Here is a 22,706-nt window from a genome sequence, read left to right on the forward strand (position 1 = left end):
GGAGTTGTGAACGTTAAAATAGTAGCTTCCACGATTAATTCCTTGAATGCTTCCCACTTAGAATTTTCTGTTGATAACATCGTCAGTTGATCTCACTGTACAGAATTTAAAAACTGTCGGAGACCACTGTAATCGCCTTTACGGAAGCAAAAACCCTTTCCTTTACCCCTGATGGTAATTAAATCTTTAAGTAAATCCCACGTCAGTACACTGTGATCACTGCCACCTAGTGGTTCTTTTATCTGCAAATTCCTAATACATGAATGATCACTGCTGATAACCAGATCAAGCGAATACATTTGAATTATGGAATACCTTTAAAGCAAAAATCACTGAAGCCATGAACGCATACATATCATTAAGAAAATATTGCAGCAAGAGGATGCCGAAATGGATGACTGCAGAGTTTGCTTGTCAAATAGAGCAGAAAAAACATAGCATGGGACAGTTACAGAGTGATGAAAAGTACTGAAACCTACAACAGTTATAAGTTGATCTGTAATAGTTCCACAAATAAGGTGAGGGAGGCCAACGCTTTGTATGAGAAAGCAACAGAGCAAAAAATAGGGACAAGGAATTTTTTACAATATGTGAATATAATGAAGGAGAAAGCTAATCAGATTGGACCTTTGTGGTAAAATCTTAGATAACTTAACAACATCCTAGATGCTGATGGGATCCTTCCTCTTGCTCAGATTACACGCCTGAGGGGGGACATAAATTCAAATTGAGAAGAGACAGTTGTAGAATATATGTGTGGAAATTTGCCTTTAGCCAGCGACTGGTTAATTGGTGGAACAAATTTCCATCTGTCATTGTGGAAGTTGACAGCTTAAATAAATTCAAGGCAGAACTAGACAAACTTATGGAATGAATGGATAAGTGAAACAGGAAAGATTTTTTTTTTTTTTTTTTTTGGCCGACATCAACAAAGGGATAGAAGGCGTGATGTCAAAATTTGCAGATTACATAAATATTGGCAGAGTCGTTAATGATCAGTGCCAAGTAGCGCTCCTTCAGGATGACTTGAACAGACTTCAAAGATGGTCAGATAAATGGCAGCTATGTTTTAATAGACCTAAATGTAAGGTCTTACACTTGAGAAATAGCAATCCCCAAATAAATTATACACTTGGTGGGCTAAAGCCTCAAGCTGTGAGAAAATTTAGACTATGTATATATTAAGTGCAATAGCATTATTAATACACAGCCATTTTTGAATAAACAGAATATTTATAAGGCAGCATCGTTTTAAGTTATATCTCATATTGTGAATACCTTCACAATATGGGATATTGTGAAGGTTGCCATGATATTGCACTACTTTGAATAAGTAACGCTTCACCTAATTAGAAGACTAATGTTATTTATTCTCAGATAGGTACTACCACCCAGATGGCACCATCTGGGTGGTGGTACTATTTGGCCCTTCTTTGATGGTTGGGTTTTGCTATCATTGAATCACCCAAGTGAAGCAATGATAGCAAAACAGTTATGAAGTATAACTTCACAATATGAGAGATGCCTGATGGTGTATGATGTATTTAGACTAAGATGCATTTAGGGCTAAAGCTTCTAGCCGTGAAATGGTGCCGTCTGGGTGGTGGTACCTATCTGACAATAAGTAACATTAGTCTTCTCCTTATGTGAAGCGTTACTTATTCGAAGTAGTGCAATATCATGGCAACTCGTTGTGAAGGTATTCACATTATCCTGTAGAGATAAGGAGGTCATATTTCCACTGTATAAGGCAATTGTAAGGCCACATTTGAAATACTGTGTTCAAGTATGGAGACCTTATCTGAAAAAAGAAATCGATCTTCTTGAAAGGGTTCAAAGATGGGCAACTCAAATGGTGAGATTGAAAGGACAGCTGTATGAGGAAACACTACAATTATGTGGGCTACAGAGCTTGGCAACTCGGGCACCTCAGAAGTGACCTGATTGAGGTTTCTAAGGCTTTGAGAAGGATTAGTAAAATGAATGAAGGTGAAATTCTCACTGTTATAAAGAAACTAGGAGCCATAAATTCAAATTACAGGTTGAGATTTAGATTAGATTGTAGGAAGTTTTCTTTTAGCCAGTAAGTCATTGATTGTTGGAAGAAGTTGTTCTCACAGTTAGTTGGGACTGACAGTTTGAATAAATTCAAAGATCAACTGGATAGGTACCTGTGTGAGGAGGGAAGCATATAATTTGTATTTTTTTATTTACCAGTGCAACAAAAGCCTCCGTATTTCTTTTACTATATGATGAATACTATTACTACAGTCAAAGCTCTTTATAGCGGCCCTCTTTTTAACATCGCACACATTATAATGTCCTATATGGTTTGGTCTCAGCCAATCTCTCATTAACCTACTACTACTAGTATTCGATATAACTCCTTTCCGATATAGTGACCATTTTCTCATCCCCCGGGTGTCATTATATAGAGCTTTGACTGTATTGCTATAATCCATTTTATACCACTTTGGGTTCTTGAAATATGCTATTTAGGAAAATTGACTTCAATTAAATATATTTTATACCACTAATCATTTTATATACAATATAGTCCACAGTTGGTTATTTATGCATGCACAGATTTCTCTCTATGGTATTTTATGTTCACTGTCGTTAATCTCATCTAAGTTGAGAATGAGGCTCGTCACCTTGAAAGCTTCTTGTTGTGCAATTTATTTTATGTTATCTTACATTTATCGCTTTTAATTGTATATTTTCAGTTTTTAAGGTATAATTTATTACACATCTTAATCATAGACTGCTATTTTATATTCTTAATATAAAATTAAGAATATAAAATTACCATTTTAACATCCGTGTAATTATTCTGTTGTTTTAATAAGCTGTCAAGTCAGTGGAAGTAGTATATTATTAATATAATTAAATAAAATCAAACAGTTTTCATTTGTTAAATTAAATTGTACTGTTAACTGGTGATAAAGACTCTAGAGGAGCAGTAGTGAATCTTTCCCAGCAAGGGTGCCAAAAATTGCATGCTATGCATACCCACCGGATAAAAACTAGTGGTAACTCTAGGAGACATCTAGATCAGCTGGTGTATAATCTCTTTGCCCTTTTATTTTGCTGGTTAGTGACCGGATGAAATTGAAATGGCAGAGTTGAAGCCATGTTCTATCAAGGAGCTGGGTATATTTTTGCCAGCTCCTTGACATAACATAACATGACCATACCATTCATCTGTTTCCTCTGTTGTTCATAATTTTTTACTTCTTACATGTTCATCCTCCCCTGAACTTTTACTGAATACATCAAAATAGTAGAACAAACCTATCTGTGAAAAAGGCTTACAGCCTCCTAATTTATTTCACAAATATACATGGTCTCAGTTACAATTTTGGTGTCCTCCATTTGCAACTGCAATCTACTAAGCTCCACTTACTATTTCTGACAGAATCTCAATTATCAGTTGCCTCAACCACTGCTCATTACAGTTTTACAAATTATTCACTCTGCGATTCCATTCTCTTCAGAGGTGGTACTTGTGATATGTCCACTCATTGACAGAGACTTCCGTATCCGGAATCTCCTCTGGCTTAAAATCTCTCTAAACCATTCTGTTAAATTTATCTGTTTCCTCTATTGTTCTCTCCACTGGCAAGATATGAAGTTCTCTGAGCAGTGCAGTTAGGCTACTATGACAGCTTATGAGCTTTTGTCAATGCCATAAAGAAATTTTACCAGCAGGGAAAAGAGCAGGTGAAATAACAGAAATTTCAAATGTTTCAGAATCGGTCAAGATGTTAGAAGATAGAGAGCCATGTATTGTCAAACGTGGCCACTCAATTGCAAAAGGCAGAAGATTGATCACAGTATTGGGGGGGGGGAGAGCTTGTTTAGTAGGTCTTTTCAAATGCTTTGAAATGTTTAGAGCAGTGATTCGTAACCTTTCCAATGGTATGAATTACCTATTATTGATAAATTTTACATGGAACACCATTTTCTTATGCACCTTTGGTTTTGTTAAAATAATAGTAATTGTTGAGAGAAGGATATTGCATGGACAGGAAATCTTACTTTATGAATATTGTTTTAATTAGTTTATTATATAGGAAAGGGTTTAAAATTATTATAACTTTACTGTAATCTGCCACAGTATTTATCTAAATTAAGAAGGGGTAGAATTATTGAATCATATTGTTGCTTTTTATCATCAAGCTAAGTTTTGTGTTCTGAAGTTTCATGCATGGGATAACTAGCATTTCATCATGGATAACACATTCTTTATTCTCCTCCAAGAAGTGGCCATCACTTTGTGTTACTACCTTAGGCTCAAAATTATCTGCGAGTTATGACAGTATTTTATTAATTTCTCACATCAAAGAGTAAACCTTGATGTGAGATTCAGTCATTCAATGTAGTTGAAATACTTAAGATGCTAATTTTTTGATTTTCAGGAATAGAATTTGCTTGCTGACATTCAAAATGAGACTGCATTTTGAATATCAGAATCCCAAAAGTATGTAAGTAAATATAATAAATAAAATCACAGTCTGTATCATTGTGGTTTCACCGACTATTTTTTATTGATAAATTGGTAAAATAACACAAAACATAAAGACAAGATAAAAACAAGATAATTCAATTGTTCAGATCTAAATTCAAACAATTTTTCATTGCCATTGTCTCTTTGTTACAAATGATTTCATAACTTTTACTTATTTTAATTTTGTTTAATTTAGTTGGTAGAGAAAAATAATGTCATACATAAAATTATTATTAAATTAATTATAATATAATTTTATAGTGACCATATCTGCTATCCTGTAATATTGTATTGTCTTTTTTTTAAGGCATTACCTATTTGGGAAGGAACAACCAACATTCTCTCCCTGGATGTTTTAAGAAGTATTGTGAAAAGTGATGGAAATGTACTTCGTGCCTTTCAGTCTGATATTTCTTTACGTTTGAAAAATGCTTATGTTGTTTCAGATTTAGAAGAGTCTTGCAAACAGATTTCAAAAGCTCTTCAGGATATTTTGTCCTTTGTTCACACAGAATCTGAAAAATTGGAAGTTGCAGCAAGGGAGTTCGCTTTTAGTTTGGCCCGGATATATATTGGTGAGTACCACACATTTGATAATTAATTATGATATGATATTTAGATTTTTACATCTGATTAAAATGAAGGCACCAAGTTGTACTATTGTAAGTATACGAACTATTACTAATGAGCATTTAGAACCAGTGAATATTTTGGCCTCATATGAATCAGAAAATTACCAGACTGTATGTTTTTCTTTGCCATTTCTGCATTTAACAACCGTTTCATGTTATTTTCAAAAGGTCCCTTGCAGGTTGATATAGAATCCTGCAATTTTTCCACTGTTGGTTTTAGAAATTCTTGAGTTTTGAACTCTGCAAATGTAATCTCTGATTTTTCTTGAGTTGTGATGCCATTGTAAAATCCCTTGCCCTTAAAGCCAAACTCCAGTTTTTAAAAAAGAAAAAAGTTGTACATTGTTAGCTTCAAAGACTATAAAAGCTGGGGCATAACAGTTAGAAAGAAATGCAGTCAAGAATAAGCTTGCTGATGCGACCATTTCATAATTTCCGCAATTAAAATGTAAGCAACTGTTGCATTGTCTTAGTTACTTTTTTAGTAGCGGCACCTCCGTAGCCAGGTGGGAAGGAGCAGCAGTGCATAGCACATGCTTCTTGATTAGACCAGGGTTCGAGCCCGTCACCACCAAATACGGAGGATGCGAAAGGTCAGGGAATGACCACCGCATACCCGGAGTAATATGGCCTTAGTTGCTAATGCTCCTAAAAACCAAATAACAAACAAACAAATTTTTTTAGTCCATGTGGTGATAGGAAGCGAGTGTTTACTAAAAGTTCAAAGTTGAATCGAATGCACCTGGCTTACATATAGCACAAATAATTACTGTCAGTGAGTATGATAAAGTTTTCACTTGTTTATTAATATTAACAATCCAGCTCAAGGAGGAAATAATACAGAAGTGTGAGAAAAACATATTCTTCTAAAACATAAAAATAGGATGATTTTTAGAAAAAAAATTATTAAAAATTAGCTCACAGCTATATTTTCAGTAATAACACTACTTGAATTAAAAAAAAAAAAAAAAAATTTCAAAACATTAATGTTACAGTCACATTATAAATGTTTGAAGATGTTTATTTTTTTTAATGTGTTTTTTTTAAGTTTAAAAAAAATATTTTTTTTTCTCAAAATTTTAATAAAAACATGCATTAGTTTTGAAGGTGATATTGCACTTTCATACAGTTCATATTTTTTTAAATCAATAAAAATATCAACAGTATTTACTTCTGGTCATATTATAGCATTCCAAAAAGTGCTCCTAAACTTAGATCCAAGATTTGTATTTTTATGTAAACAACTGCTAAGCATATGATGAGATCATTGTCATCATATGCCTAAAGACGTTAAGCATATGCATATGATGCTTAGCATCTTTAGGCGTATTTAGTCTTTAGCATATGTTAGCATCTCAACTGCTAAGCATATGATGATATCATTGCCGTCATATGCCATTTTCCTCCCTTAATAACTCCTCATGTGTGAATGTAGATGCAAAATACTCATTTGGTTTGTCATCTATCTGAGCAGGAGCATCAACAGTCTGGTAATAAAATTTAAAATTTGATTACCAGATATTTTAACTTTAATTAGTGTTAAGAAAATCCAAGCATTATAGAAATGAAAATAACAAAATTCAGGTTACCATACCATACCATACCATTTCACAGTTGAAACAATATAATTTACATCAGTTATATATATATACATATATTTTTTTTTTTTTTTTTTATGAAAACCCAAAACACGAAAGGCATCAAAACCTATAGTACTCAGTACCGTGCATGGGTTGAAGGAGAAGTATGGGGGAGGGGGATGCCGGAAACTTTGCTCTAGAGACTAAACATGGGTTTCACCACTTGAAGCCTCCAATAAGCAAAGTGGTGGTATTTATGATTTTGATTTAAAAAAAAAAAAAAAAACAACAACTATCAGAATGATATAAGTATACACATTTCTATGTAAATTTGAAATCAAAGAACATATAATGCACTAGGATTGTTTCTTCCTTTAATATACAGTAAACTCACATTATTATTATTATTTCTAATCCCAATCCCATGCATTTTTTAACATCTGGTCACTCCCACTTAAAATGCTTTCCCATTGGTATGACTTCTTCCTCACATCATCATCATCATCATCAGCCATTTTCAAACCACTGCAGGATGAAGGCCTCTCCAGCAACTTTCCAGTTCCTTCTGTTTTCAGCACTGGCCATCCATTTACTACCCAAAAACTCATGAATTTCATCTATCCATCTCCGCCTTTGTCTTCCAGGTTTTCTTCTAGCTCCTCTTGAGTACCATTCTGTTATTTTCTTAGTCCATTTGTCATCATGTCTCCGAGCTATGTGTCCTACCCAAGACCATTTTAGTTCTTTAGTTTTGATAAGAATGTCCTTTACTTTTTTTTTTTTTTTGGCTGATGCTGCTGTTGTTGTTGTTATTTGGTTTTTAGGAGCATTAGCAACTAAGGCCATATTGCTCCGGGGATGTGCGGTGGTCATTCCCTGACCTTTCCGCATCCTCCGTATTTGGTGGTGACGGGCTCGAACCCCGGTCTAATCAAGAAGCGTGTGCTACACACTGGTGCTCCTTCCCACCTGGCTACGGAGGCGCCATACTGATGCTGCATAAGCTCATACATTTGCTTTCTTGCATCACATGCCACTACTACTACTACTATTACTTGAGTTTGTTGCCTAATCCATGTGTTTCTCTTCTTATCTAACAGTCTGATTCCCAACATAATTCATTCCATTCTTCGCTGTGTAGTTCTCAGCTTCTCTTCCATTATTTTGGTGAGTGCCCAAGTTTCACTTCCATAAGTCATGGTGGGGAGTATACATTGATTCATTATTTTACGTTTCAGACAAACTGGGATATTGCTCTTCAGTATGTGACTATATTTCCTGAATGCTGTCCATCCAAAATTTATTCTTCTCTTGACTTCCAGCCATTTATCATTATTACAGCTAATAACTTGTCCCAGATAAGTATATGACTCCACCTTTTCAATTACAGTAATACCCCGAAGTTACGCGATAGGTGGGTCCGACGAAAATCGCGTAAGTCGAATTCGCGTAAGTCGGGGTACAACTTTGCATATAAATACATATAAGTTTTGCTTAATTGGGACCAAGGACTAACAAAAACACTAGTTTAGAAGAAAAATATTAATAAAATTGCAGTTCTTTATACATATTAATACAAAATATGTATTAAAAAAACAAATGACTTACGTTAAAAAGTTATTTCGATGTCGATGGCTTCATAAAATCTAACAAATTCGTCTGACGACACAGCGCATTCTTTTTTTCACGCAGAATTTCTTCGTAGCAAGCTAATAATTTTTTTATTCCTTGCTTTGTAGCTATAACGCGTTCTTCGTTGGAGTCTATGTTTTCTAAAATTTTTAAGCCCTTACAATTGAGCCCTTTTCAATTTTCAACCTGTCAAGTTTGCAATTGTCATGTGCTTTTCGCCGTTGCTTCATTTAGGCCTGTAGCACGTGCAATATCACATGGTCTTTCATTTCGCTCAAAGCGTTTCACAATTTCATATTTTTTTCTCTATCGACAGAGGCGGACTGGCAATAAGCCTTACCGGGGAAACCCCGGTGGGCCAGTGTGATTTTGGCCATAAACCATAGTATGAGGCCACTATAAATTTTCCTGGGTAAGAATTTTTGACCCAGTCCGCCTCTGTTTATCGATAATTGCTTTTCTTTTTCTCTCTGAATCTGCAGTGTCTTCACCAGGACGCTTCCTTTTCATTTTTAGGGAATAAAGCACAATTACAAAACGAGGAGGCACACTTGATACGCATAAACAAAGCTGCGCGCATGTAGCAACTGAATAAACAACACCATAAAGGCAGAGATACACTATTAACACCTCACATTTCTAGGGGTTACTACCATAAAACAATAAAAATCCAGTTCCGTTTCTGCTAGTGGAATCTGTTATAAACTGGTAGTAAACTCGATCTAATTGCATTTGCGATTATACCGATAGCTGGAATTGTGTTGGTTTTTACGTTATTATGGTGAAAGTGTGTTTCCCCTTCACTGATATAAAAAACATAAAAGCAGCAAAGTTGAATTTTGTTCATCTTTCGCTCTCATTCTCCGCCGTCGCACCGTATATCGATAACATATGAAAAACGACCTTGAAGATAGTGGGCGGCAGCGTTGCCAAACGAAAAAATCAGGAACCGCGTAACTCCGAGTTCGCGTAAGTCGGGGTATTACTGTACTGCTCCTTCAATCATTATTTCCCTTCCTGTGGCTTACTTGTTCATCATTACTTTTGTTTTAGCCATATTTATCTTTAGTCCAAAATCCTTACTAACTGTGCATAACTGATTAAGATTTTCCTCTAATTCTTTGGGATCGTGGCTTATGACCACAATGTCATCTGCAAATCGTAAATGGTTTAGGTACTCTCCATTCACATTGACTCCTTTCTGCGACCAGTCTAATCTTCTGAAAGCTTCCTCAAGGGCAGCAGTAAACAGCTTCAGAGATATTGTGTCTCCTTGTCGAACTCCTTTCTCGATTTTAAATTTCCTACTGTCTTTGTCTAGTCTAATAAAGGAGGTAGTGTTCTCATATATTTTCTTCAAAATCATAATATATGGGGTATCTATGCCTTGTCTTTCCAGTGCCCGAAACATTGCCTTATGCTGTATGGAGTCAAATGCCTTTTCATAATCCACAAATGCCAGGCATAATGGTGTTTTATATTCATTTGCTTTCTCCATTAGCTGTGATATTACGTGAAGGTGATCCATAGTTGAGAATTCTGTTCTAAAGCCAGCTTGCTCTTTCAGTTGATTCTCATCAAGGATTCTTTCTAATCTGTTAGTAATGACCCTTGTGAACAACTTGTAGGTGTGGGATAACAAGCTAATTGGTCTATAATTTCCAATTTCTGATTTATCTCCTTTTTATGTAGCAAAACTATGATTGCATTATTCCACTGCTTAGGCATCACACATTTTCTAATGCACTTTTGAAGAGCCTTGCCAGTTTTTGTGTTTTATGTCTTTTCCTCTCAATTTTAACAACTCTACAGTAACTTCATCTTCCCGCGGGGCTTTCTGATTCTTCATTTTCTTCAATGCATGTTCTACCTCATCAGGAAGAATATCGGGTATGTCACGTGTTGCTACTTTGCGATCCATCTTCCCCACTGCTGGCTTCATTCCCCTGCTCCTTGTATAATTCTCTATAGTAGTCTTCTGCTATTTGAATTATGCCTTCTCTGATGTTTATAAGTACAGCATTGCTATTTTTCAGTTTCAGTATCATTTGTCTTTCTGTATTACTGCTCATGGCTGCTGATTTAAATCCTTTGTTTTCCCTTAATGCTTGTTCTACTTTTCTTGTGTTAAATCTTCTTATGTCCTCTCTGAGTCTCTTTCTAATGGCCTTGCATAACTCAGTATACTCAATTTTCTCCTTGTCAGTGTTTTTCTTGCTCTTCATTTGTCGTCTTCGGTACATCATGACAAGTTTTTCTTGACTAATTTTTTCTTCTTTGGATTTCTTTTTCCCTATAGGTTTTTTGGGCTTTATCACTTTCAGAAAGTTGTAATATTGCTTGTCGATATCTTGGTCCTGAGCAGTTTGCAGAAGCTGAAACTTGTTCTTAAGTTCCAGTACATACTGCTTTTTCTCCTCTTCTGTTATCTCAAAGACCTTTGTATTATTTACTCGAGTCAGTTTTTTCCTTTCCTACATCTATATCAAGTGTACATCTTACCATTCTGTGATCACTTCCAACATTTACCTTATTCAGGACGGTAACATCATTCACAATATATCTTCTGTTAGTGAGGATGAAGTCAATTTCATTAGTAGTTAATCCATTTGGACTCTTCGATGTCCACTTTCTGTTCATCCTTTTCTTGAAAAAAGTGTTCATTACTGACAGTCCTTGAGATTCTGCAAATTCCACAAGTCTTTCACCTCTTTCATTTCTTTCACCAATTCCAAAATTTCCTATAGTTTCTCTTTCTGCGCTGTTTTGTCTTTTTCCAACCTTAGTATTGAAGTCCCCCATAATAATAGTGTAGTGGGATTTCTGCTCATCTAGAAGACTCAATTTCGGTGTACATTTTTTCAACCTCTTCATCATCATGGCTCGATGTTGGTGCATAAATCATTATAATCTTTAACTTGTATCTCTTAGAAATCTTCAGTATTAGTCTTGACACCCTTGGTGATGTACTTTTGAATTCCAAAATGTTGTTTTTTAAATTTTTATGGACCAGAAACCCAACTCCACCTTCACTCCTTTCACTGTTTCCATTGGTGTACAGCAGATTTCCACTTGATAAACTGTTTGGCTGAAACAACAAGAAGAAACTCGTTTCTTCTTCTTGTTTCAGCCAAACCGGTGATATTCGAATTCACATTTTCTAATTCCTTTTCCAGCTCTAATATCCTGTCTTTACCGATGAGTGATCTTACGTTATAACAGGCCAAGTTCAGTTTCTGTGAATGGCAGCCTGGTCGTACCCAGAGATTCTTAGCAACCTCTGCTTCCACTCTGATCCTCTCGCTGCCGTAAGAGGGAGAGTGAAAGCTGTTGGGGACTGAGGGCCATTTGTTTTGTCATGCTGTCATATGCTGGAGGATTTGGTCTTTTCCTCTTCACGCTGACCAGGCGTCTTGAAGAGAACAACTCTACACGTTCGTTGTCACCTAAGTGACGTAACAGGGCTTACCATCGAGAAGGTGTGCATGAGTGGATTTTAGGGAGGCAGGCCAACCGGACTTCTCCCAAATCTTCTGTAATAGAGAGATATTGGATCCATCAGTGTTTTAGGCTGTGTCTGATAACACACAGGATACCTGTTCCCCTCTAAGTTCCCCATTAAAACGTTACCACAGCCAAATAATAATTTAGATAATTAAACACTATTGTACTGAGTATAGGAATTGCTGCAAACTGCAAGAACCAATGCTGGAGAGGTGCTATTTGCTACTTGCATACAAACAAAAAAATCAAACTCAATGAAAATTATATATATTGGAATAAATAAGCAATAGTTTGTACTCATCCAGGATAGCAAAATGGTCCAATATTCTGTGTAAAGAATGGCACCTGCAGACAAGCTAGAATCTCCCACTACATCAACCTAATGGGCTAAATTCTGGGCAATATTTGCACCATATTTTCCAAAGGATATCAGGTTATTGTGCTTCCCTGGATGAGTGCAGCTATTGTTTATGTTTATCCTGGCATTTTATGTAATTTACACTGAGTGACCACTTTATTAAGGATGACTATTTGATAAATGTACAGTCAGTCCTCGTATAACACGTGTTTACGCTATACGAATTCAATCATACACAATTTATAAATAGGGGAACGATATCTTATATAACACGAACCGAATTCGCTTATGCACGATTCGCCTTTGTGTTTACAAGAAATGGCAGTCAAATGCAGAATCACCCCAACCAAACGCAACACGATAGGAATGAAGAGAAGATTCTGAAAATGTATTTATGTTTTTTTTTATCAGTGAAGGGGAAACACACTTTCACCATAATAACGTAAAAACCAGCACAATTCCAGCTATCGGTATAATCGCAAATGCAATTAGATAGAGTTTACGACCAGTTTATAATAGATTCCACTAGCAGAAATGCAACTGGATTTTTATTGTTTTATGGTAGTAACCTCCTAGAAATGTGAGGTGTTAATAGTGTATCTCTGCCTTTACGGTGTTGTTTATTCAGTTGCTACACGAGCGCAGCTTTGTTTATGTGTATCAGGCGTGCCTCCTCGTTTTGTAATTGTGCTTTATTCCTTAAAAATGAGTAAAATATTTAAAAGGTGTGAAAAGGAATCGTCCTGGTGAAGACACTGCAGATTCAGAGAGAAAAAGAAAAGCAATATCGATAAACAGACGCGGACTTGGTCAAAAATTCTTACCCGGGAAAATTTATAGTGGCCTCATACTATGGCCAAAATCACACTTGCCTCCGGCCCACTGGGGTTTCCCCGGTAAGGCTTATGGCCGGTCCGCCTCTGCGGATAGAGAAAAAATATGAAATCGTGAAACGCTTTGAGCGAAATGAAACACCATGTGATATTGCATGTGCTACAGACCTAAATGAGGCAACGCCGAGAATTACAAAGAATGCAGAGAAAATAAAAACAACTTTCATAGCAGGAACAACTCAAAGTGTAATTAAAATCCATTAGATTAAGACACAAAGAATTGGAAGAGATGGAACGGCTGTCATCTGTTTGGACAGAAAATCAAACAAAAAACAAGTTTGCTTACGATAGAAGTAAAAGCATTAGCAATATTTTATTACGTAATAAAATACTTACGAATTTTATTATGACTATTTATTGTGTTTGGTAATGTTTTGGTTACAAATGTGTGTTCAATCTTGGGTGGCCAGCACCTATCCCTATTTTTCCCATAGGGCCTGTTGTTTATATTGCACGATTTTGCCTTGCATGAGGGTTTCTAGGAACACAACTATCGTGCTATATGAGCACTGACTGTACTAAGCACAAATCAAATAGTGAGTAATAATATTTAAGCTGTGACAAATCCAGCCTTTAGCCCTGAGAACAGGCTAGATTTGTCACAGCATGAACACAATGTGTTGAAAGCGTGCTCAGAAATGCTAGTCCACATTGGCTCAATTACTTCCCAATTATTGAAAATTGGATGGTTGTGACTCTACTCTGAAGAGCTCATTCCACCTTAGGACTGGAATGCACTGGAACAGCGTGTGTTGTGTGTGTGTGCATTAAGCACCAAAGCAACTAGGGCTATGAGGTAACAGTACATTATTTTTAACAGTATTTGCATGTATTCTGTGGTTGACTCAAATTTCCTTGAGAAATAATCTTGCAACCCTCAACTGGTTAACTCAGCCACATTGCAAAAAAAAACCCATAAAAATTCCTCATTGGTGGAATTCAAACTCGGGTCTTTTTTACCTGATGTGGGGGAGGACAGTGATTATACCCACTATGCTACTCACAAAGGTTGCACAAGAATGCCATTCCATTTCATCACATTAGCATTAGAAGAGCTATATGATGCAAGAAAGAAAGCTTATACAGCATCAGCCAAAAAAAAAAAAAAAAAAATTCCCATTTCACACAACCATTTAATCTAAAACTTTGTCCAGTTTTTCCTTGAATTTATTTAAGGAAGAACTGTTATGTCACATTGGTTCATCTGACATCCATTTAGGCCTATTTGAAGAGTATTCTTAGTTTGTATGAAAAGAATAGTAGCTTCTATGATTAATTCCTTGAATGCTTCCCATTTAGAATATGCTAATGGTAATGTCATCAGTTGGTCCCATTGTATAGAATTTAAAACTGTCTAAGACCACTGTAGTCACCTCTATGAAAGCAAAAACATTTCTCTTTACTTTTGATGGTATTTACATCTTTAAGTAAATCCCACATCAATACACTGTGATCACTGCCACCTAGTGGTTTTTTATCTGAAGATTGTCAATGCATGAATAATCACTGCTGATAATCAGATCAGGTGTATTACTCCCTCTGGTTGCCTCTCTAGCATCGTGCCATAGAAAACAGTTATCCATGAAATCCACCAAAGACTTGATAGTGTGCAAGTGACCAATCCACAAGTTCCATTCAATATCTGGAAAAGTAAAAGCCTGTGTTGTAAGTCATTATTATGTACAGGGCCACTTTTTCTCTGTACAGTTGTTATTGTACTCATCAGAGTCATTAGGCCTAAAACACACTACTCCTTGCTTTACCAGTGCTCGTGTCACACCAAACTAACTCAACACTGCACTAGCCACCCATGTCAACTGGATGCACTGCTTTAGTCTGTCCTTTCTGTATACATTGTACTTCCCATATTCAAATTCTGCATCCGTTATATATCTGAGTTACACCACATCTCTAAAATCCCAACAATGTCCGCATTTGATGTCTTGACCAGCACTGCAAATTCATTGAATTTATTTACTGTGCTCCTAGCATTGGTGTAATGCAAGTATACATGCAACTGTTCTTACTCTTAGTTACCCTAACATACCCTATGTATTTACTTGTTCAATGATGACTCCCAGCAGTTTTTTAAATCCTCAGCACCTTGGTTTCACAGCTGCTGCTCATTCCAATAGAAAGCATCACTGTTCACCTCTGCCTGCAGCTTTGTTAATCTATTAGGCTCTGTATCCCTTGTGCAAGCTAGCAGTTTCCGACTCGCCCTACGCTGCCTCGATAACATCAGCAAATATTCTACCTTTCTATTTAAGTGTATTCCAATCCTGTAAAAGCAGTCACTCCTGTTAACAAGCACAGACCACATTTCAGAATTTATGTCTAGTTATTTTATTACTTTATTTGTATGTAAAATATTCTCAGTAATTTTTTAAAATCATTAATTTTATATAAAAAACTCTAGAATTTTATACTGTAATTCAGCTTCATTTACATGTTCGGTATGCATATATTTTTTATAACTACTTTCAGGAGCACTTTTGCTTGAAGATGCTTGTTCACCAATGGCCAGCAGTTTATCTATTGAAACAGCAAACAGGTATGGATTTTTGACAATATCTTTTAGCAAATTAGAAGAGTGCAACATATAAGGGGGAGGGGGTGGACAAAATAATGGAAATATCTGTACTGAAATGTCTTCTATAATTTCTGCTCTCCCTTCCAAACTATTCCAACACATGCCGCAACCAGTTACCATCCTTTTTAGTGTCCAACTTCAAACTCACAAAACCAACTTTTCTTCCTCATCTTTTCAATCACCTTCCATTTTCTGGTAAAACCTCCCTTCATACATATTTCCCAAAAATTACAATTACAGAATTGTAATTTTAATTACAGAAATTCCAGTCTAATGTCAACAAGTATCTTCTTTCATCTTCTCAATCTTCAACCCATGCACGGCTTTAATATCTCTCATGGTTATTCTCCTTAAAAAAAACAACAAAAAACAAATTTGCCATGTAGAATCGCCTTCTGAGAATACACTTAACACTTATAACTGTGGAATCCCAAGCTCTCTACTGACCTTGTTAGTTGATTTGCTGAGACTCATGAGATATGCCTTCTGCACATATTCTATAGTCATGCCATCCGTGCTAAGATGACCTGTGCTTTTGCCCTTGCAGATTCAAGATGCATCCGTGTTCCACAAACTGCTTATATCACTTAATGATGGAGTTTTGAGTTGATGGATTTCTATGAAATTTAGTTCTGAATGATCACTGCACTGAAATACTCTAATTTGTTTCATGATAATAGAGAACACAAAATGATTTCTCCACAAGGAACCTTATTTTGAATGCAGCACTATCTGGTGCAGACATGTGCAATGTCTGCAACATCTCTGTTGTGGCAAACACAACTTTGATATTCACTGTCAAAGTTGTCGACATTTTGACATAACCTTGTATATGTTAGAGGAAGGTCATGTCTGACTAATTAGTTACTATGTGATGACCTCATGATTGGTTACTATGAAGTCATTAGAGCTGTAATTGTAAACTCATGGCAAAGGAACTGGATGCAAAGAATAATTTTGACATCATATACTTAGATTTCAGTAGATTCTTTAACACAGTGGTTCCTAAAGTGTGGTATGCATACATCCCCCCCCCCCCTCCCGGAGTATGCAAACCATTTTGCACACCCCTAGGAGTATGCATACCACACTTTGGCAGAATTTCTTATTTTACTTTATTATAGATTTTTATCTGCAGAAAATAATTTTAAGAAACTTTAGTACAATGGATTCCACTTTTGAATCTGCCACTTGAATCAAAACTTGAAAACCTAAACTTTTTGTTCTTTGCAGTATGTAAAACTTCTATCAGAATCACAATTTCAGTTTATTGAATCATAAAAGATGATAGACCTATATAATCTGTGATTTTTCAGGTTTTCTTTTTTCCCTTTCATACAATTTTATTGCACTACACTCTTAAGTGATCTGGTATATGCCTATTAGCTCACTGTGTGTTTGTTGTTTACACGTATTCATCTGTGGACATCGGAATTATTAAGGTTTAAAAATGGCAGAAGGTTATCAAATTGTAGCAGTATACTTAATGATTTTGTAATAACTGAGAGCAAAGTGGAGGAGAAATTGTTGAAGTTAAACATAAGAAAAGCACTTGGGGTGGATGGGATCTATCCAGTTATATTAAAGGAGGCGGCAAAGCAACTAAGCAAACCCTTAGCCATAATTATGAGAGCATCCTTGGACTCAGGGGAGGTTCCCACGGACTGGAGATGTGCAAATGTGACACGAGTAATTACAAACCAGTTAGTTTAACTCTGTTATGGTTAAATTATCGAGTCACTGGTTAAAGATGCACTGCAGGATCATCTAAACAAGACTGCAGCAATAATTCAGACACAGCATGGGTTTGTTAAGGGAAAGTCTTGTCTGACAAATTTGATAGGATATAATGATGTGGTTACAAAGGAACTGGATGTAAAAAATAATTTTGATATCATCTATTTGGATTTCAGGAAAGCTTTTGACACTGTTGCGCATGGAAGACTACTGTACAAATTGGAGCAGAATGGTATTAAGGGTAAGTTGCTACAATGGATAAAAGGATGGTTAAGTGGGAGAAGACAGTGGGTGGTAATCAATGGGTGCTGCTCTTCTTGGACTAATGTTATTAGTGGAGTCCCACAGGGTTCGGTGTTGGGTCCACTGTTGTTTTGTATATTTATCAATGATATTGATGAAGGTATATCAGGTTTAGTGTCGAAGTTTGAAGATGATACAAAAGTTGGCAGGGTTGTTAATGACAGCAATGGCTGTGTGCTACTGAAACAGGATCTAGATAATTTGGACAGATGGGCTAAGAAGTGGCAACTGAAGTTTAACCTTGACAAATGCAAAGTATTGCATATGGGTAGAAGTAACCACCAGAGAAACATACCAACTGTTGTGTACTACACTTGAGGTGGTAGAAAATGAAAAAGACCTGGGAGTAATTGTGCAGTCAGATATGAAGTTTTCTGAGCAATGCAGACAGGCTGCCAGGGCAGGTCATGGGGTTTTGTCAATGATATATAGGAATTTTGCTAGCAGGGAAAAGGAGGCGATTGTCCCTCTGTATAAGGCAATGGTCAGGCCACATCTTGAGTACTGCGTACAGGTCTGGAGGCCTAATTTTAGGAAGAATGTAGATTTGCTTCAGAGTGTACAGAGAAGGGCAACAAGATTGGTGAGGGGAATGAAGGGATCCTCTTACCAAGAGAGGCTTAAGTTCTGCAAATTGCAGTGGCTGGAGACTAATCACCTGCATGGTGATCTGATTGAGGTGTATAAGGTCTTGAATGGGTTGAGCACGCTGAATTCTGATGGGAACCTAAGGGGGCATAAATTCAAATTAAGAAAGGACAGATGTAGAATAGATGTGCGGAAATTTGCCTTTAGCGAGCGGGTGGTTAATTGCTGGAACAAACTTCCATCTGTCATTGTGGAAGTTGATAGGTTGAATAAATTTAAGGAGGAACTGGACAGGCATTTGGAGGGAATGCTGTGATTTTTTGGCTGATGCTGCATAAGCTCATACACTTGCTTTCTTGCATCACATGCCACTACTACTATCTGTGGAAAATAATCACTTGATAATTATGCCATTTGTTTACGGCTTGTTGTTTTCCCTTTCTACAAGTGAAAGCTATTGTGTTGTACGTATGAGCCATACTGGGTTAATTTTAGAATGTCAGTGACAGAATCTTTTCAAAAAGTGCACTTTGTTAAATTTTGACTAATCCTTTATTATTCAGTGAATGTTGTCAGTTATGTATATCTATGCTGTCATGTCAGAATGCTGATTTTTATTAATTCCAATTTTTATTATTTATATACAGGGTGTCTCAAAAATATTGGTACAAATGTTTAGGGGAGGTAGGTAACATCTAAAGGAATGTGAATCACATAGGAACCCATAACCGGAAACGTCACGGGAAAGTAGTAGCAGAGGTAGAAAAAGCAGAAATGACACAAGACAGTAATTAGTGACAAACATTTATTTGACATAATATTAACAATGGAGTACGAGATGGAAGCATTTCATGATGTTACAAAAGATGCTCGAAAGTTCCACCATGAGACACGAAGCATGTGTGACACCGACGCAGCATGGATTGACGGACACAGTCGAACACACCTGGAGTTTCTTTGACAGTAGCAGCAGCGCAGATGAGTCTCGCCACGAGATCCATTTCCGTCTCCACAGGCGATTCATACACGATAGATTTGAGGCCCCCCTCCACAGAAAGAAATCAAGGCTCGATAAATCAGGTGAGTGTGGGGGCCAGGCAACGGGTCCACCACAGCCAATCCATTGACGCCCAAAATGCCTGTTCAAATGGTCACGAACACACCTTCCATAATGGGCAGGCGCCCCATCATGTTGAAACCAAATGTTGCATCTCACATTTGCTGGAACATCTTCAAGAAAGATCTGATATTTAGTGGAGTTCGTGCGGGATGGTAACAGGTATGGGCCGACTAAACAGTCACCGACCATACCTGCCCACACACACACCGTGTAGGTTGTCGTGAGCCCACACATGAGCATTGTGCTGATTGAATAAGCCTTCCCAAGTGAAATAAGCCTCATCCGTGACCAAAACATAGGCTGGAAAATTCAAGTCTTGAACACTTTCTTGGAGAAACCACTGCGCAAAAGCCACACGTGCAGGATGATCTTGAGGGAGCAGTAACTGAACCCTTTGGAGATGAAAGGGGTGTAAAGAATCATCGTGCCAGATACGATGTACACTGCAACGAGACACTCTTGTTACCTCTAAATGACCCATAATCGCACAAATTTTGATGCACACACACAAACAAACGGTGGTCCGGTACATGTCTGTCTGGGAAGCGTTCTCCATAAATTTGTCGAGCGGCTTGTCCATTGCCCTCTGCTAATCCATACACTAAGTGCATGTCAGCCAGCTCACAGTTTGTATTCAAGCAGTAGCGGCGACTACTGCTTGAATGAGTAAACCAGAAAATTTCCCTCTTGCGAACTGATGAACAGCGCCGTGTACCGACTTACAGTGACATTTCCGGTTATAGGTTCCTATGCAATTCACATTCCTTTAGATGTTACCTACCTCCCCTAAACGTTTGTACCAATATTTTTGAGACACCCTGTATAGTATATACTATATAGAAATATAACTTTTATTATATATATCAATAAATGAATATCATATATTGTATTGTATTTGCTCTAGTACAGTTAAAATATCATTATTAAAACTTCACCCAAATTATCTTTGCCCTGAGAGTGGGTACGCAAGTAAGAATAAACTCAAAAGGGGTATGCAATTATTGTAAGTTTGAGAAACACTGCTTTAACACACATAAATTGGAGCAGTGTGGCAAATTACTACTATGGATACAGGATAGAAGACAAAGAGTGGTTATAAATAGTAACTGCTTTTCATGGACTAATGTGATGAGTGGAGTTCCATAGGGATCAGTGTGGGACTCTTACTGTTTTATTTGATAATGATATTGATACAGGTATTTCAAGTTTAATGTGTTAAGTTTGCTGTGATACAAAGGTTTGCATAGTGGGAAGAATAGTCAATGTTAAACTTTACTTAAAGTAGCATAACCTGATAAATGTAAGGTATAACATTTAGGTTTGTATTTGGGTAGCATCAAACTCAATAAGGAAAAAGACCTTGGGATAATTGTACAGTCTGATATGAAATTCTCTGAGCACTGCAAAGAGTCTTACTGGTTTGGAAACCTCATTTTAGGAATGGTAGAATGCAGCAAAGACTGGCAAGATTAGTTGAAGGCACAAAAGGATAATCATAATAATTACACAATACACCAACCGATGTTATAAATAGTGTTTTGTTTTTTAAAATAATGTTGTAAATAAAATAAAATTCCAATAAAAACTGGCTGTACAATATAATACGTGCTGAGAACCGTGAGCCTGCTGATATTTAAGGATGTGCCATACAATAAGCCTCACTGTTGAAAAAGGAGGTGGATGCCTCTGAAAGCTACGGTATTTTAGCACTTTAATCATTCTGTCTTTCATCTACGTTGTTTTGTAAATAATTCTTTGCAGTTTAAATTCATATTATATTGTACAGTCAGTTTTTATTGGAATTTTATTTTATTTTCAACATTATTTTAAAAAATAAAACACTTTATAACATCGGTTGGTGTATTGTGTAATTATTATGAATATGAATATTCCCAACCCCAGAGGCCTATTTGAAGAAAACAAAAGGATAATTTTATCAAGAATGAATGGGGTTCTGTAATTTGCAGTATCTGCAATTTACAGAACCTCTGGAACCGAAGAATCTGCATGGTGATCTAACTGATGTGATCAACACTTTAAAAAGGTTAAGTAAACTAATTGCTGATGGTATCTTTACTTTCTCAGTCAGATGACATGCAGAAGAATAGATATGTGGAAATTTTCATTTGGCCGCCAAACAATAGTTGATTGTTGGAATAAACTTACCCACTTCTACATAGAGTAGTGATAGTGGGTAGTTTGAATAAATTTCAAAGTTTGAACAATATTATTATAAAGAAATGGGAAAATGGAGTTTTTTTTTTTTTTTTTTTACCAACAATGAATATGATTAATTGAAATTATATTTTATAGGGAAAACACTAAGTCCATGTGTGTGTTTTATGAAAATGCAGTTTATTGTAGGATCAGTTTACTGATGTAATATACCATCAACTATATGACACTAAATTTGACTCTTGTTACAATCCTTTAGTGTTATATGTATTTGATGTATTGTTACTAGGTTATTCGTACAGTAACGTAGTAGATTAGCCCTATAACAACGTAATAGATTAATCCTACAAAAACATCAATTATATTATAAGAATTCTACATATGTTCTTTACAAATTACATAAAATCGCTAAAAACCTTTTTTTTTAAATCTGAATTCCAGATGGTGCCTGGGACAAGATTTGGCTCCAGTTTTAACTTATAATAAGATGAATTTATATTCCAAGAATTCAATTTTATCTGACAGATTATTGGTGATGGATGGTTATAATCAAAATAAAAATACGTTCAAATCTGCTTAATGAAGATTATCTAAGGTAAAATTTTGTACTACTTTTTTTTCAAATTCTTATCTATTTCTTGTAAAGATATATTATTATTCAATTATGTATAAAGTTTTTTCAATGAAGCTTTCTTTCCTATTTTATAAATAGCCAGCAGTGTTTTATGGTTTCCATTGCGACGGCAGTGGTTGGAGCGCCAGGACCACCAATTTCTGGGATTGAATCATGTCCATCTTTAAACATTCTTAAACCATCTGTGAGCTGTTCTATGTGAAAGCACAGATTCATCATTTCATATGCTTCACTGATGTTTTCTTGAGACAGAAACAAAACTAGAAAGCAGCATACTGTTCCTCGCATGTCAGCTCCATTGTTATGTAAGCAAAACTGAACAAGCATAAACTTCACCAACCGGCAAGCTGCACGAGTCAACTGGGCAGCTGCTATGTGATGCAGCTTCGTTTGGTCATAAATTCCACATTTCAGCTAGAAACAGCAAGCAGTACATTTGTTCACGAA

The 22,706-nt window shown here is 36.3% G+C and overlaps 1 protein-coding gene across 1 annotated transcript in view; it reads left to right on the forward strand.

Annotated features, from left to right (window-relative positions):
- LOC150075766 (acyl-CoA dehydrogenase family member 11-like) overlaps window positions 1–22,461 on the forward strand; it is a 127,990-nt gene extending 105,529 nt beyond the window's left edge. Inside the window, exons 11-13 of the mRNA XM_090387877.1 lie at window positions 4,818–5,085; window positions 15,597–15,663; window positions 22,338–22,461. Coding sequence (XP_090244003.1) covers window positions 4,818–5,085; window positions 15,597–15,663; window positions 22,338–22,461 — 459 coding nt within the window. The remainder of the gene's footprint in view (window positions 1–4,817; window positions 5,086–15,596; window positions 15,664–22,337) is intronic.
- The last annotated feature ends 245 nt before the right edge of the window (window positions 22,462–22,706 follow it).

Source organism: Mastigoproctus giganteus, chromosome 13 (assembly GCF_048544385.1).
Source record: "Mastigoproctus giganteus isolate SK-2022 chromosome 13, ASM4854438v1, whole genome shotgun sequence".
Lineage (NCBI taxonomy): Eukaryota > Metazoa > Arthropoda > Arachnida > Uropygi > Thelyphonidae > Mastigoproctus > Mastigoproctus giganteus.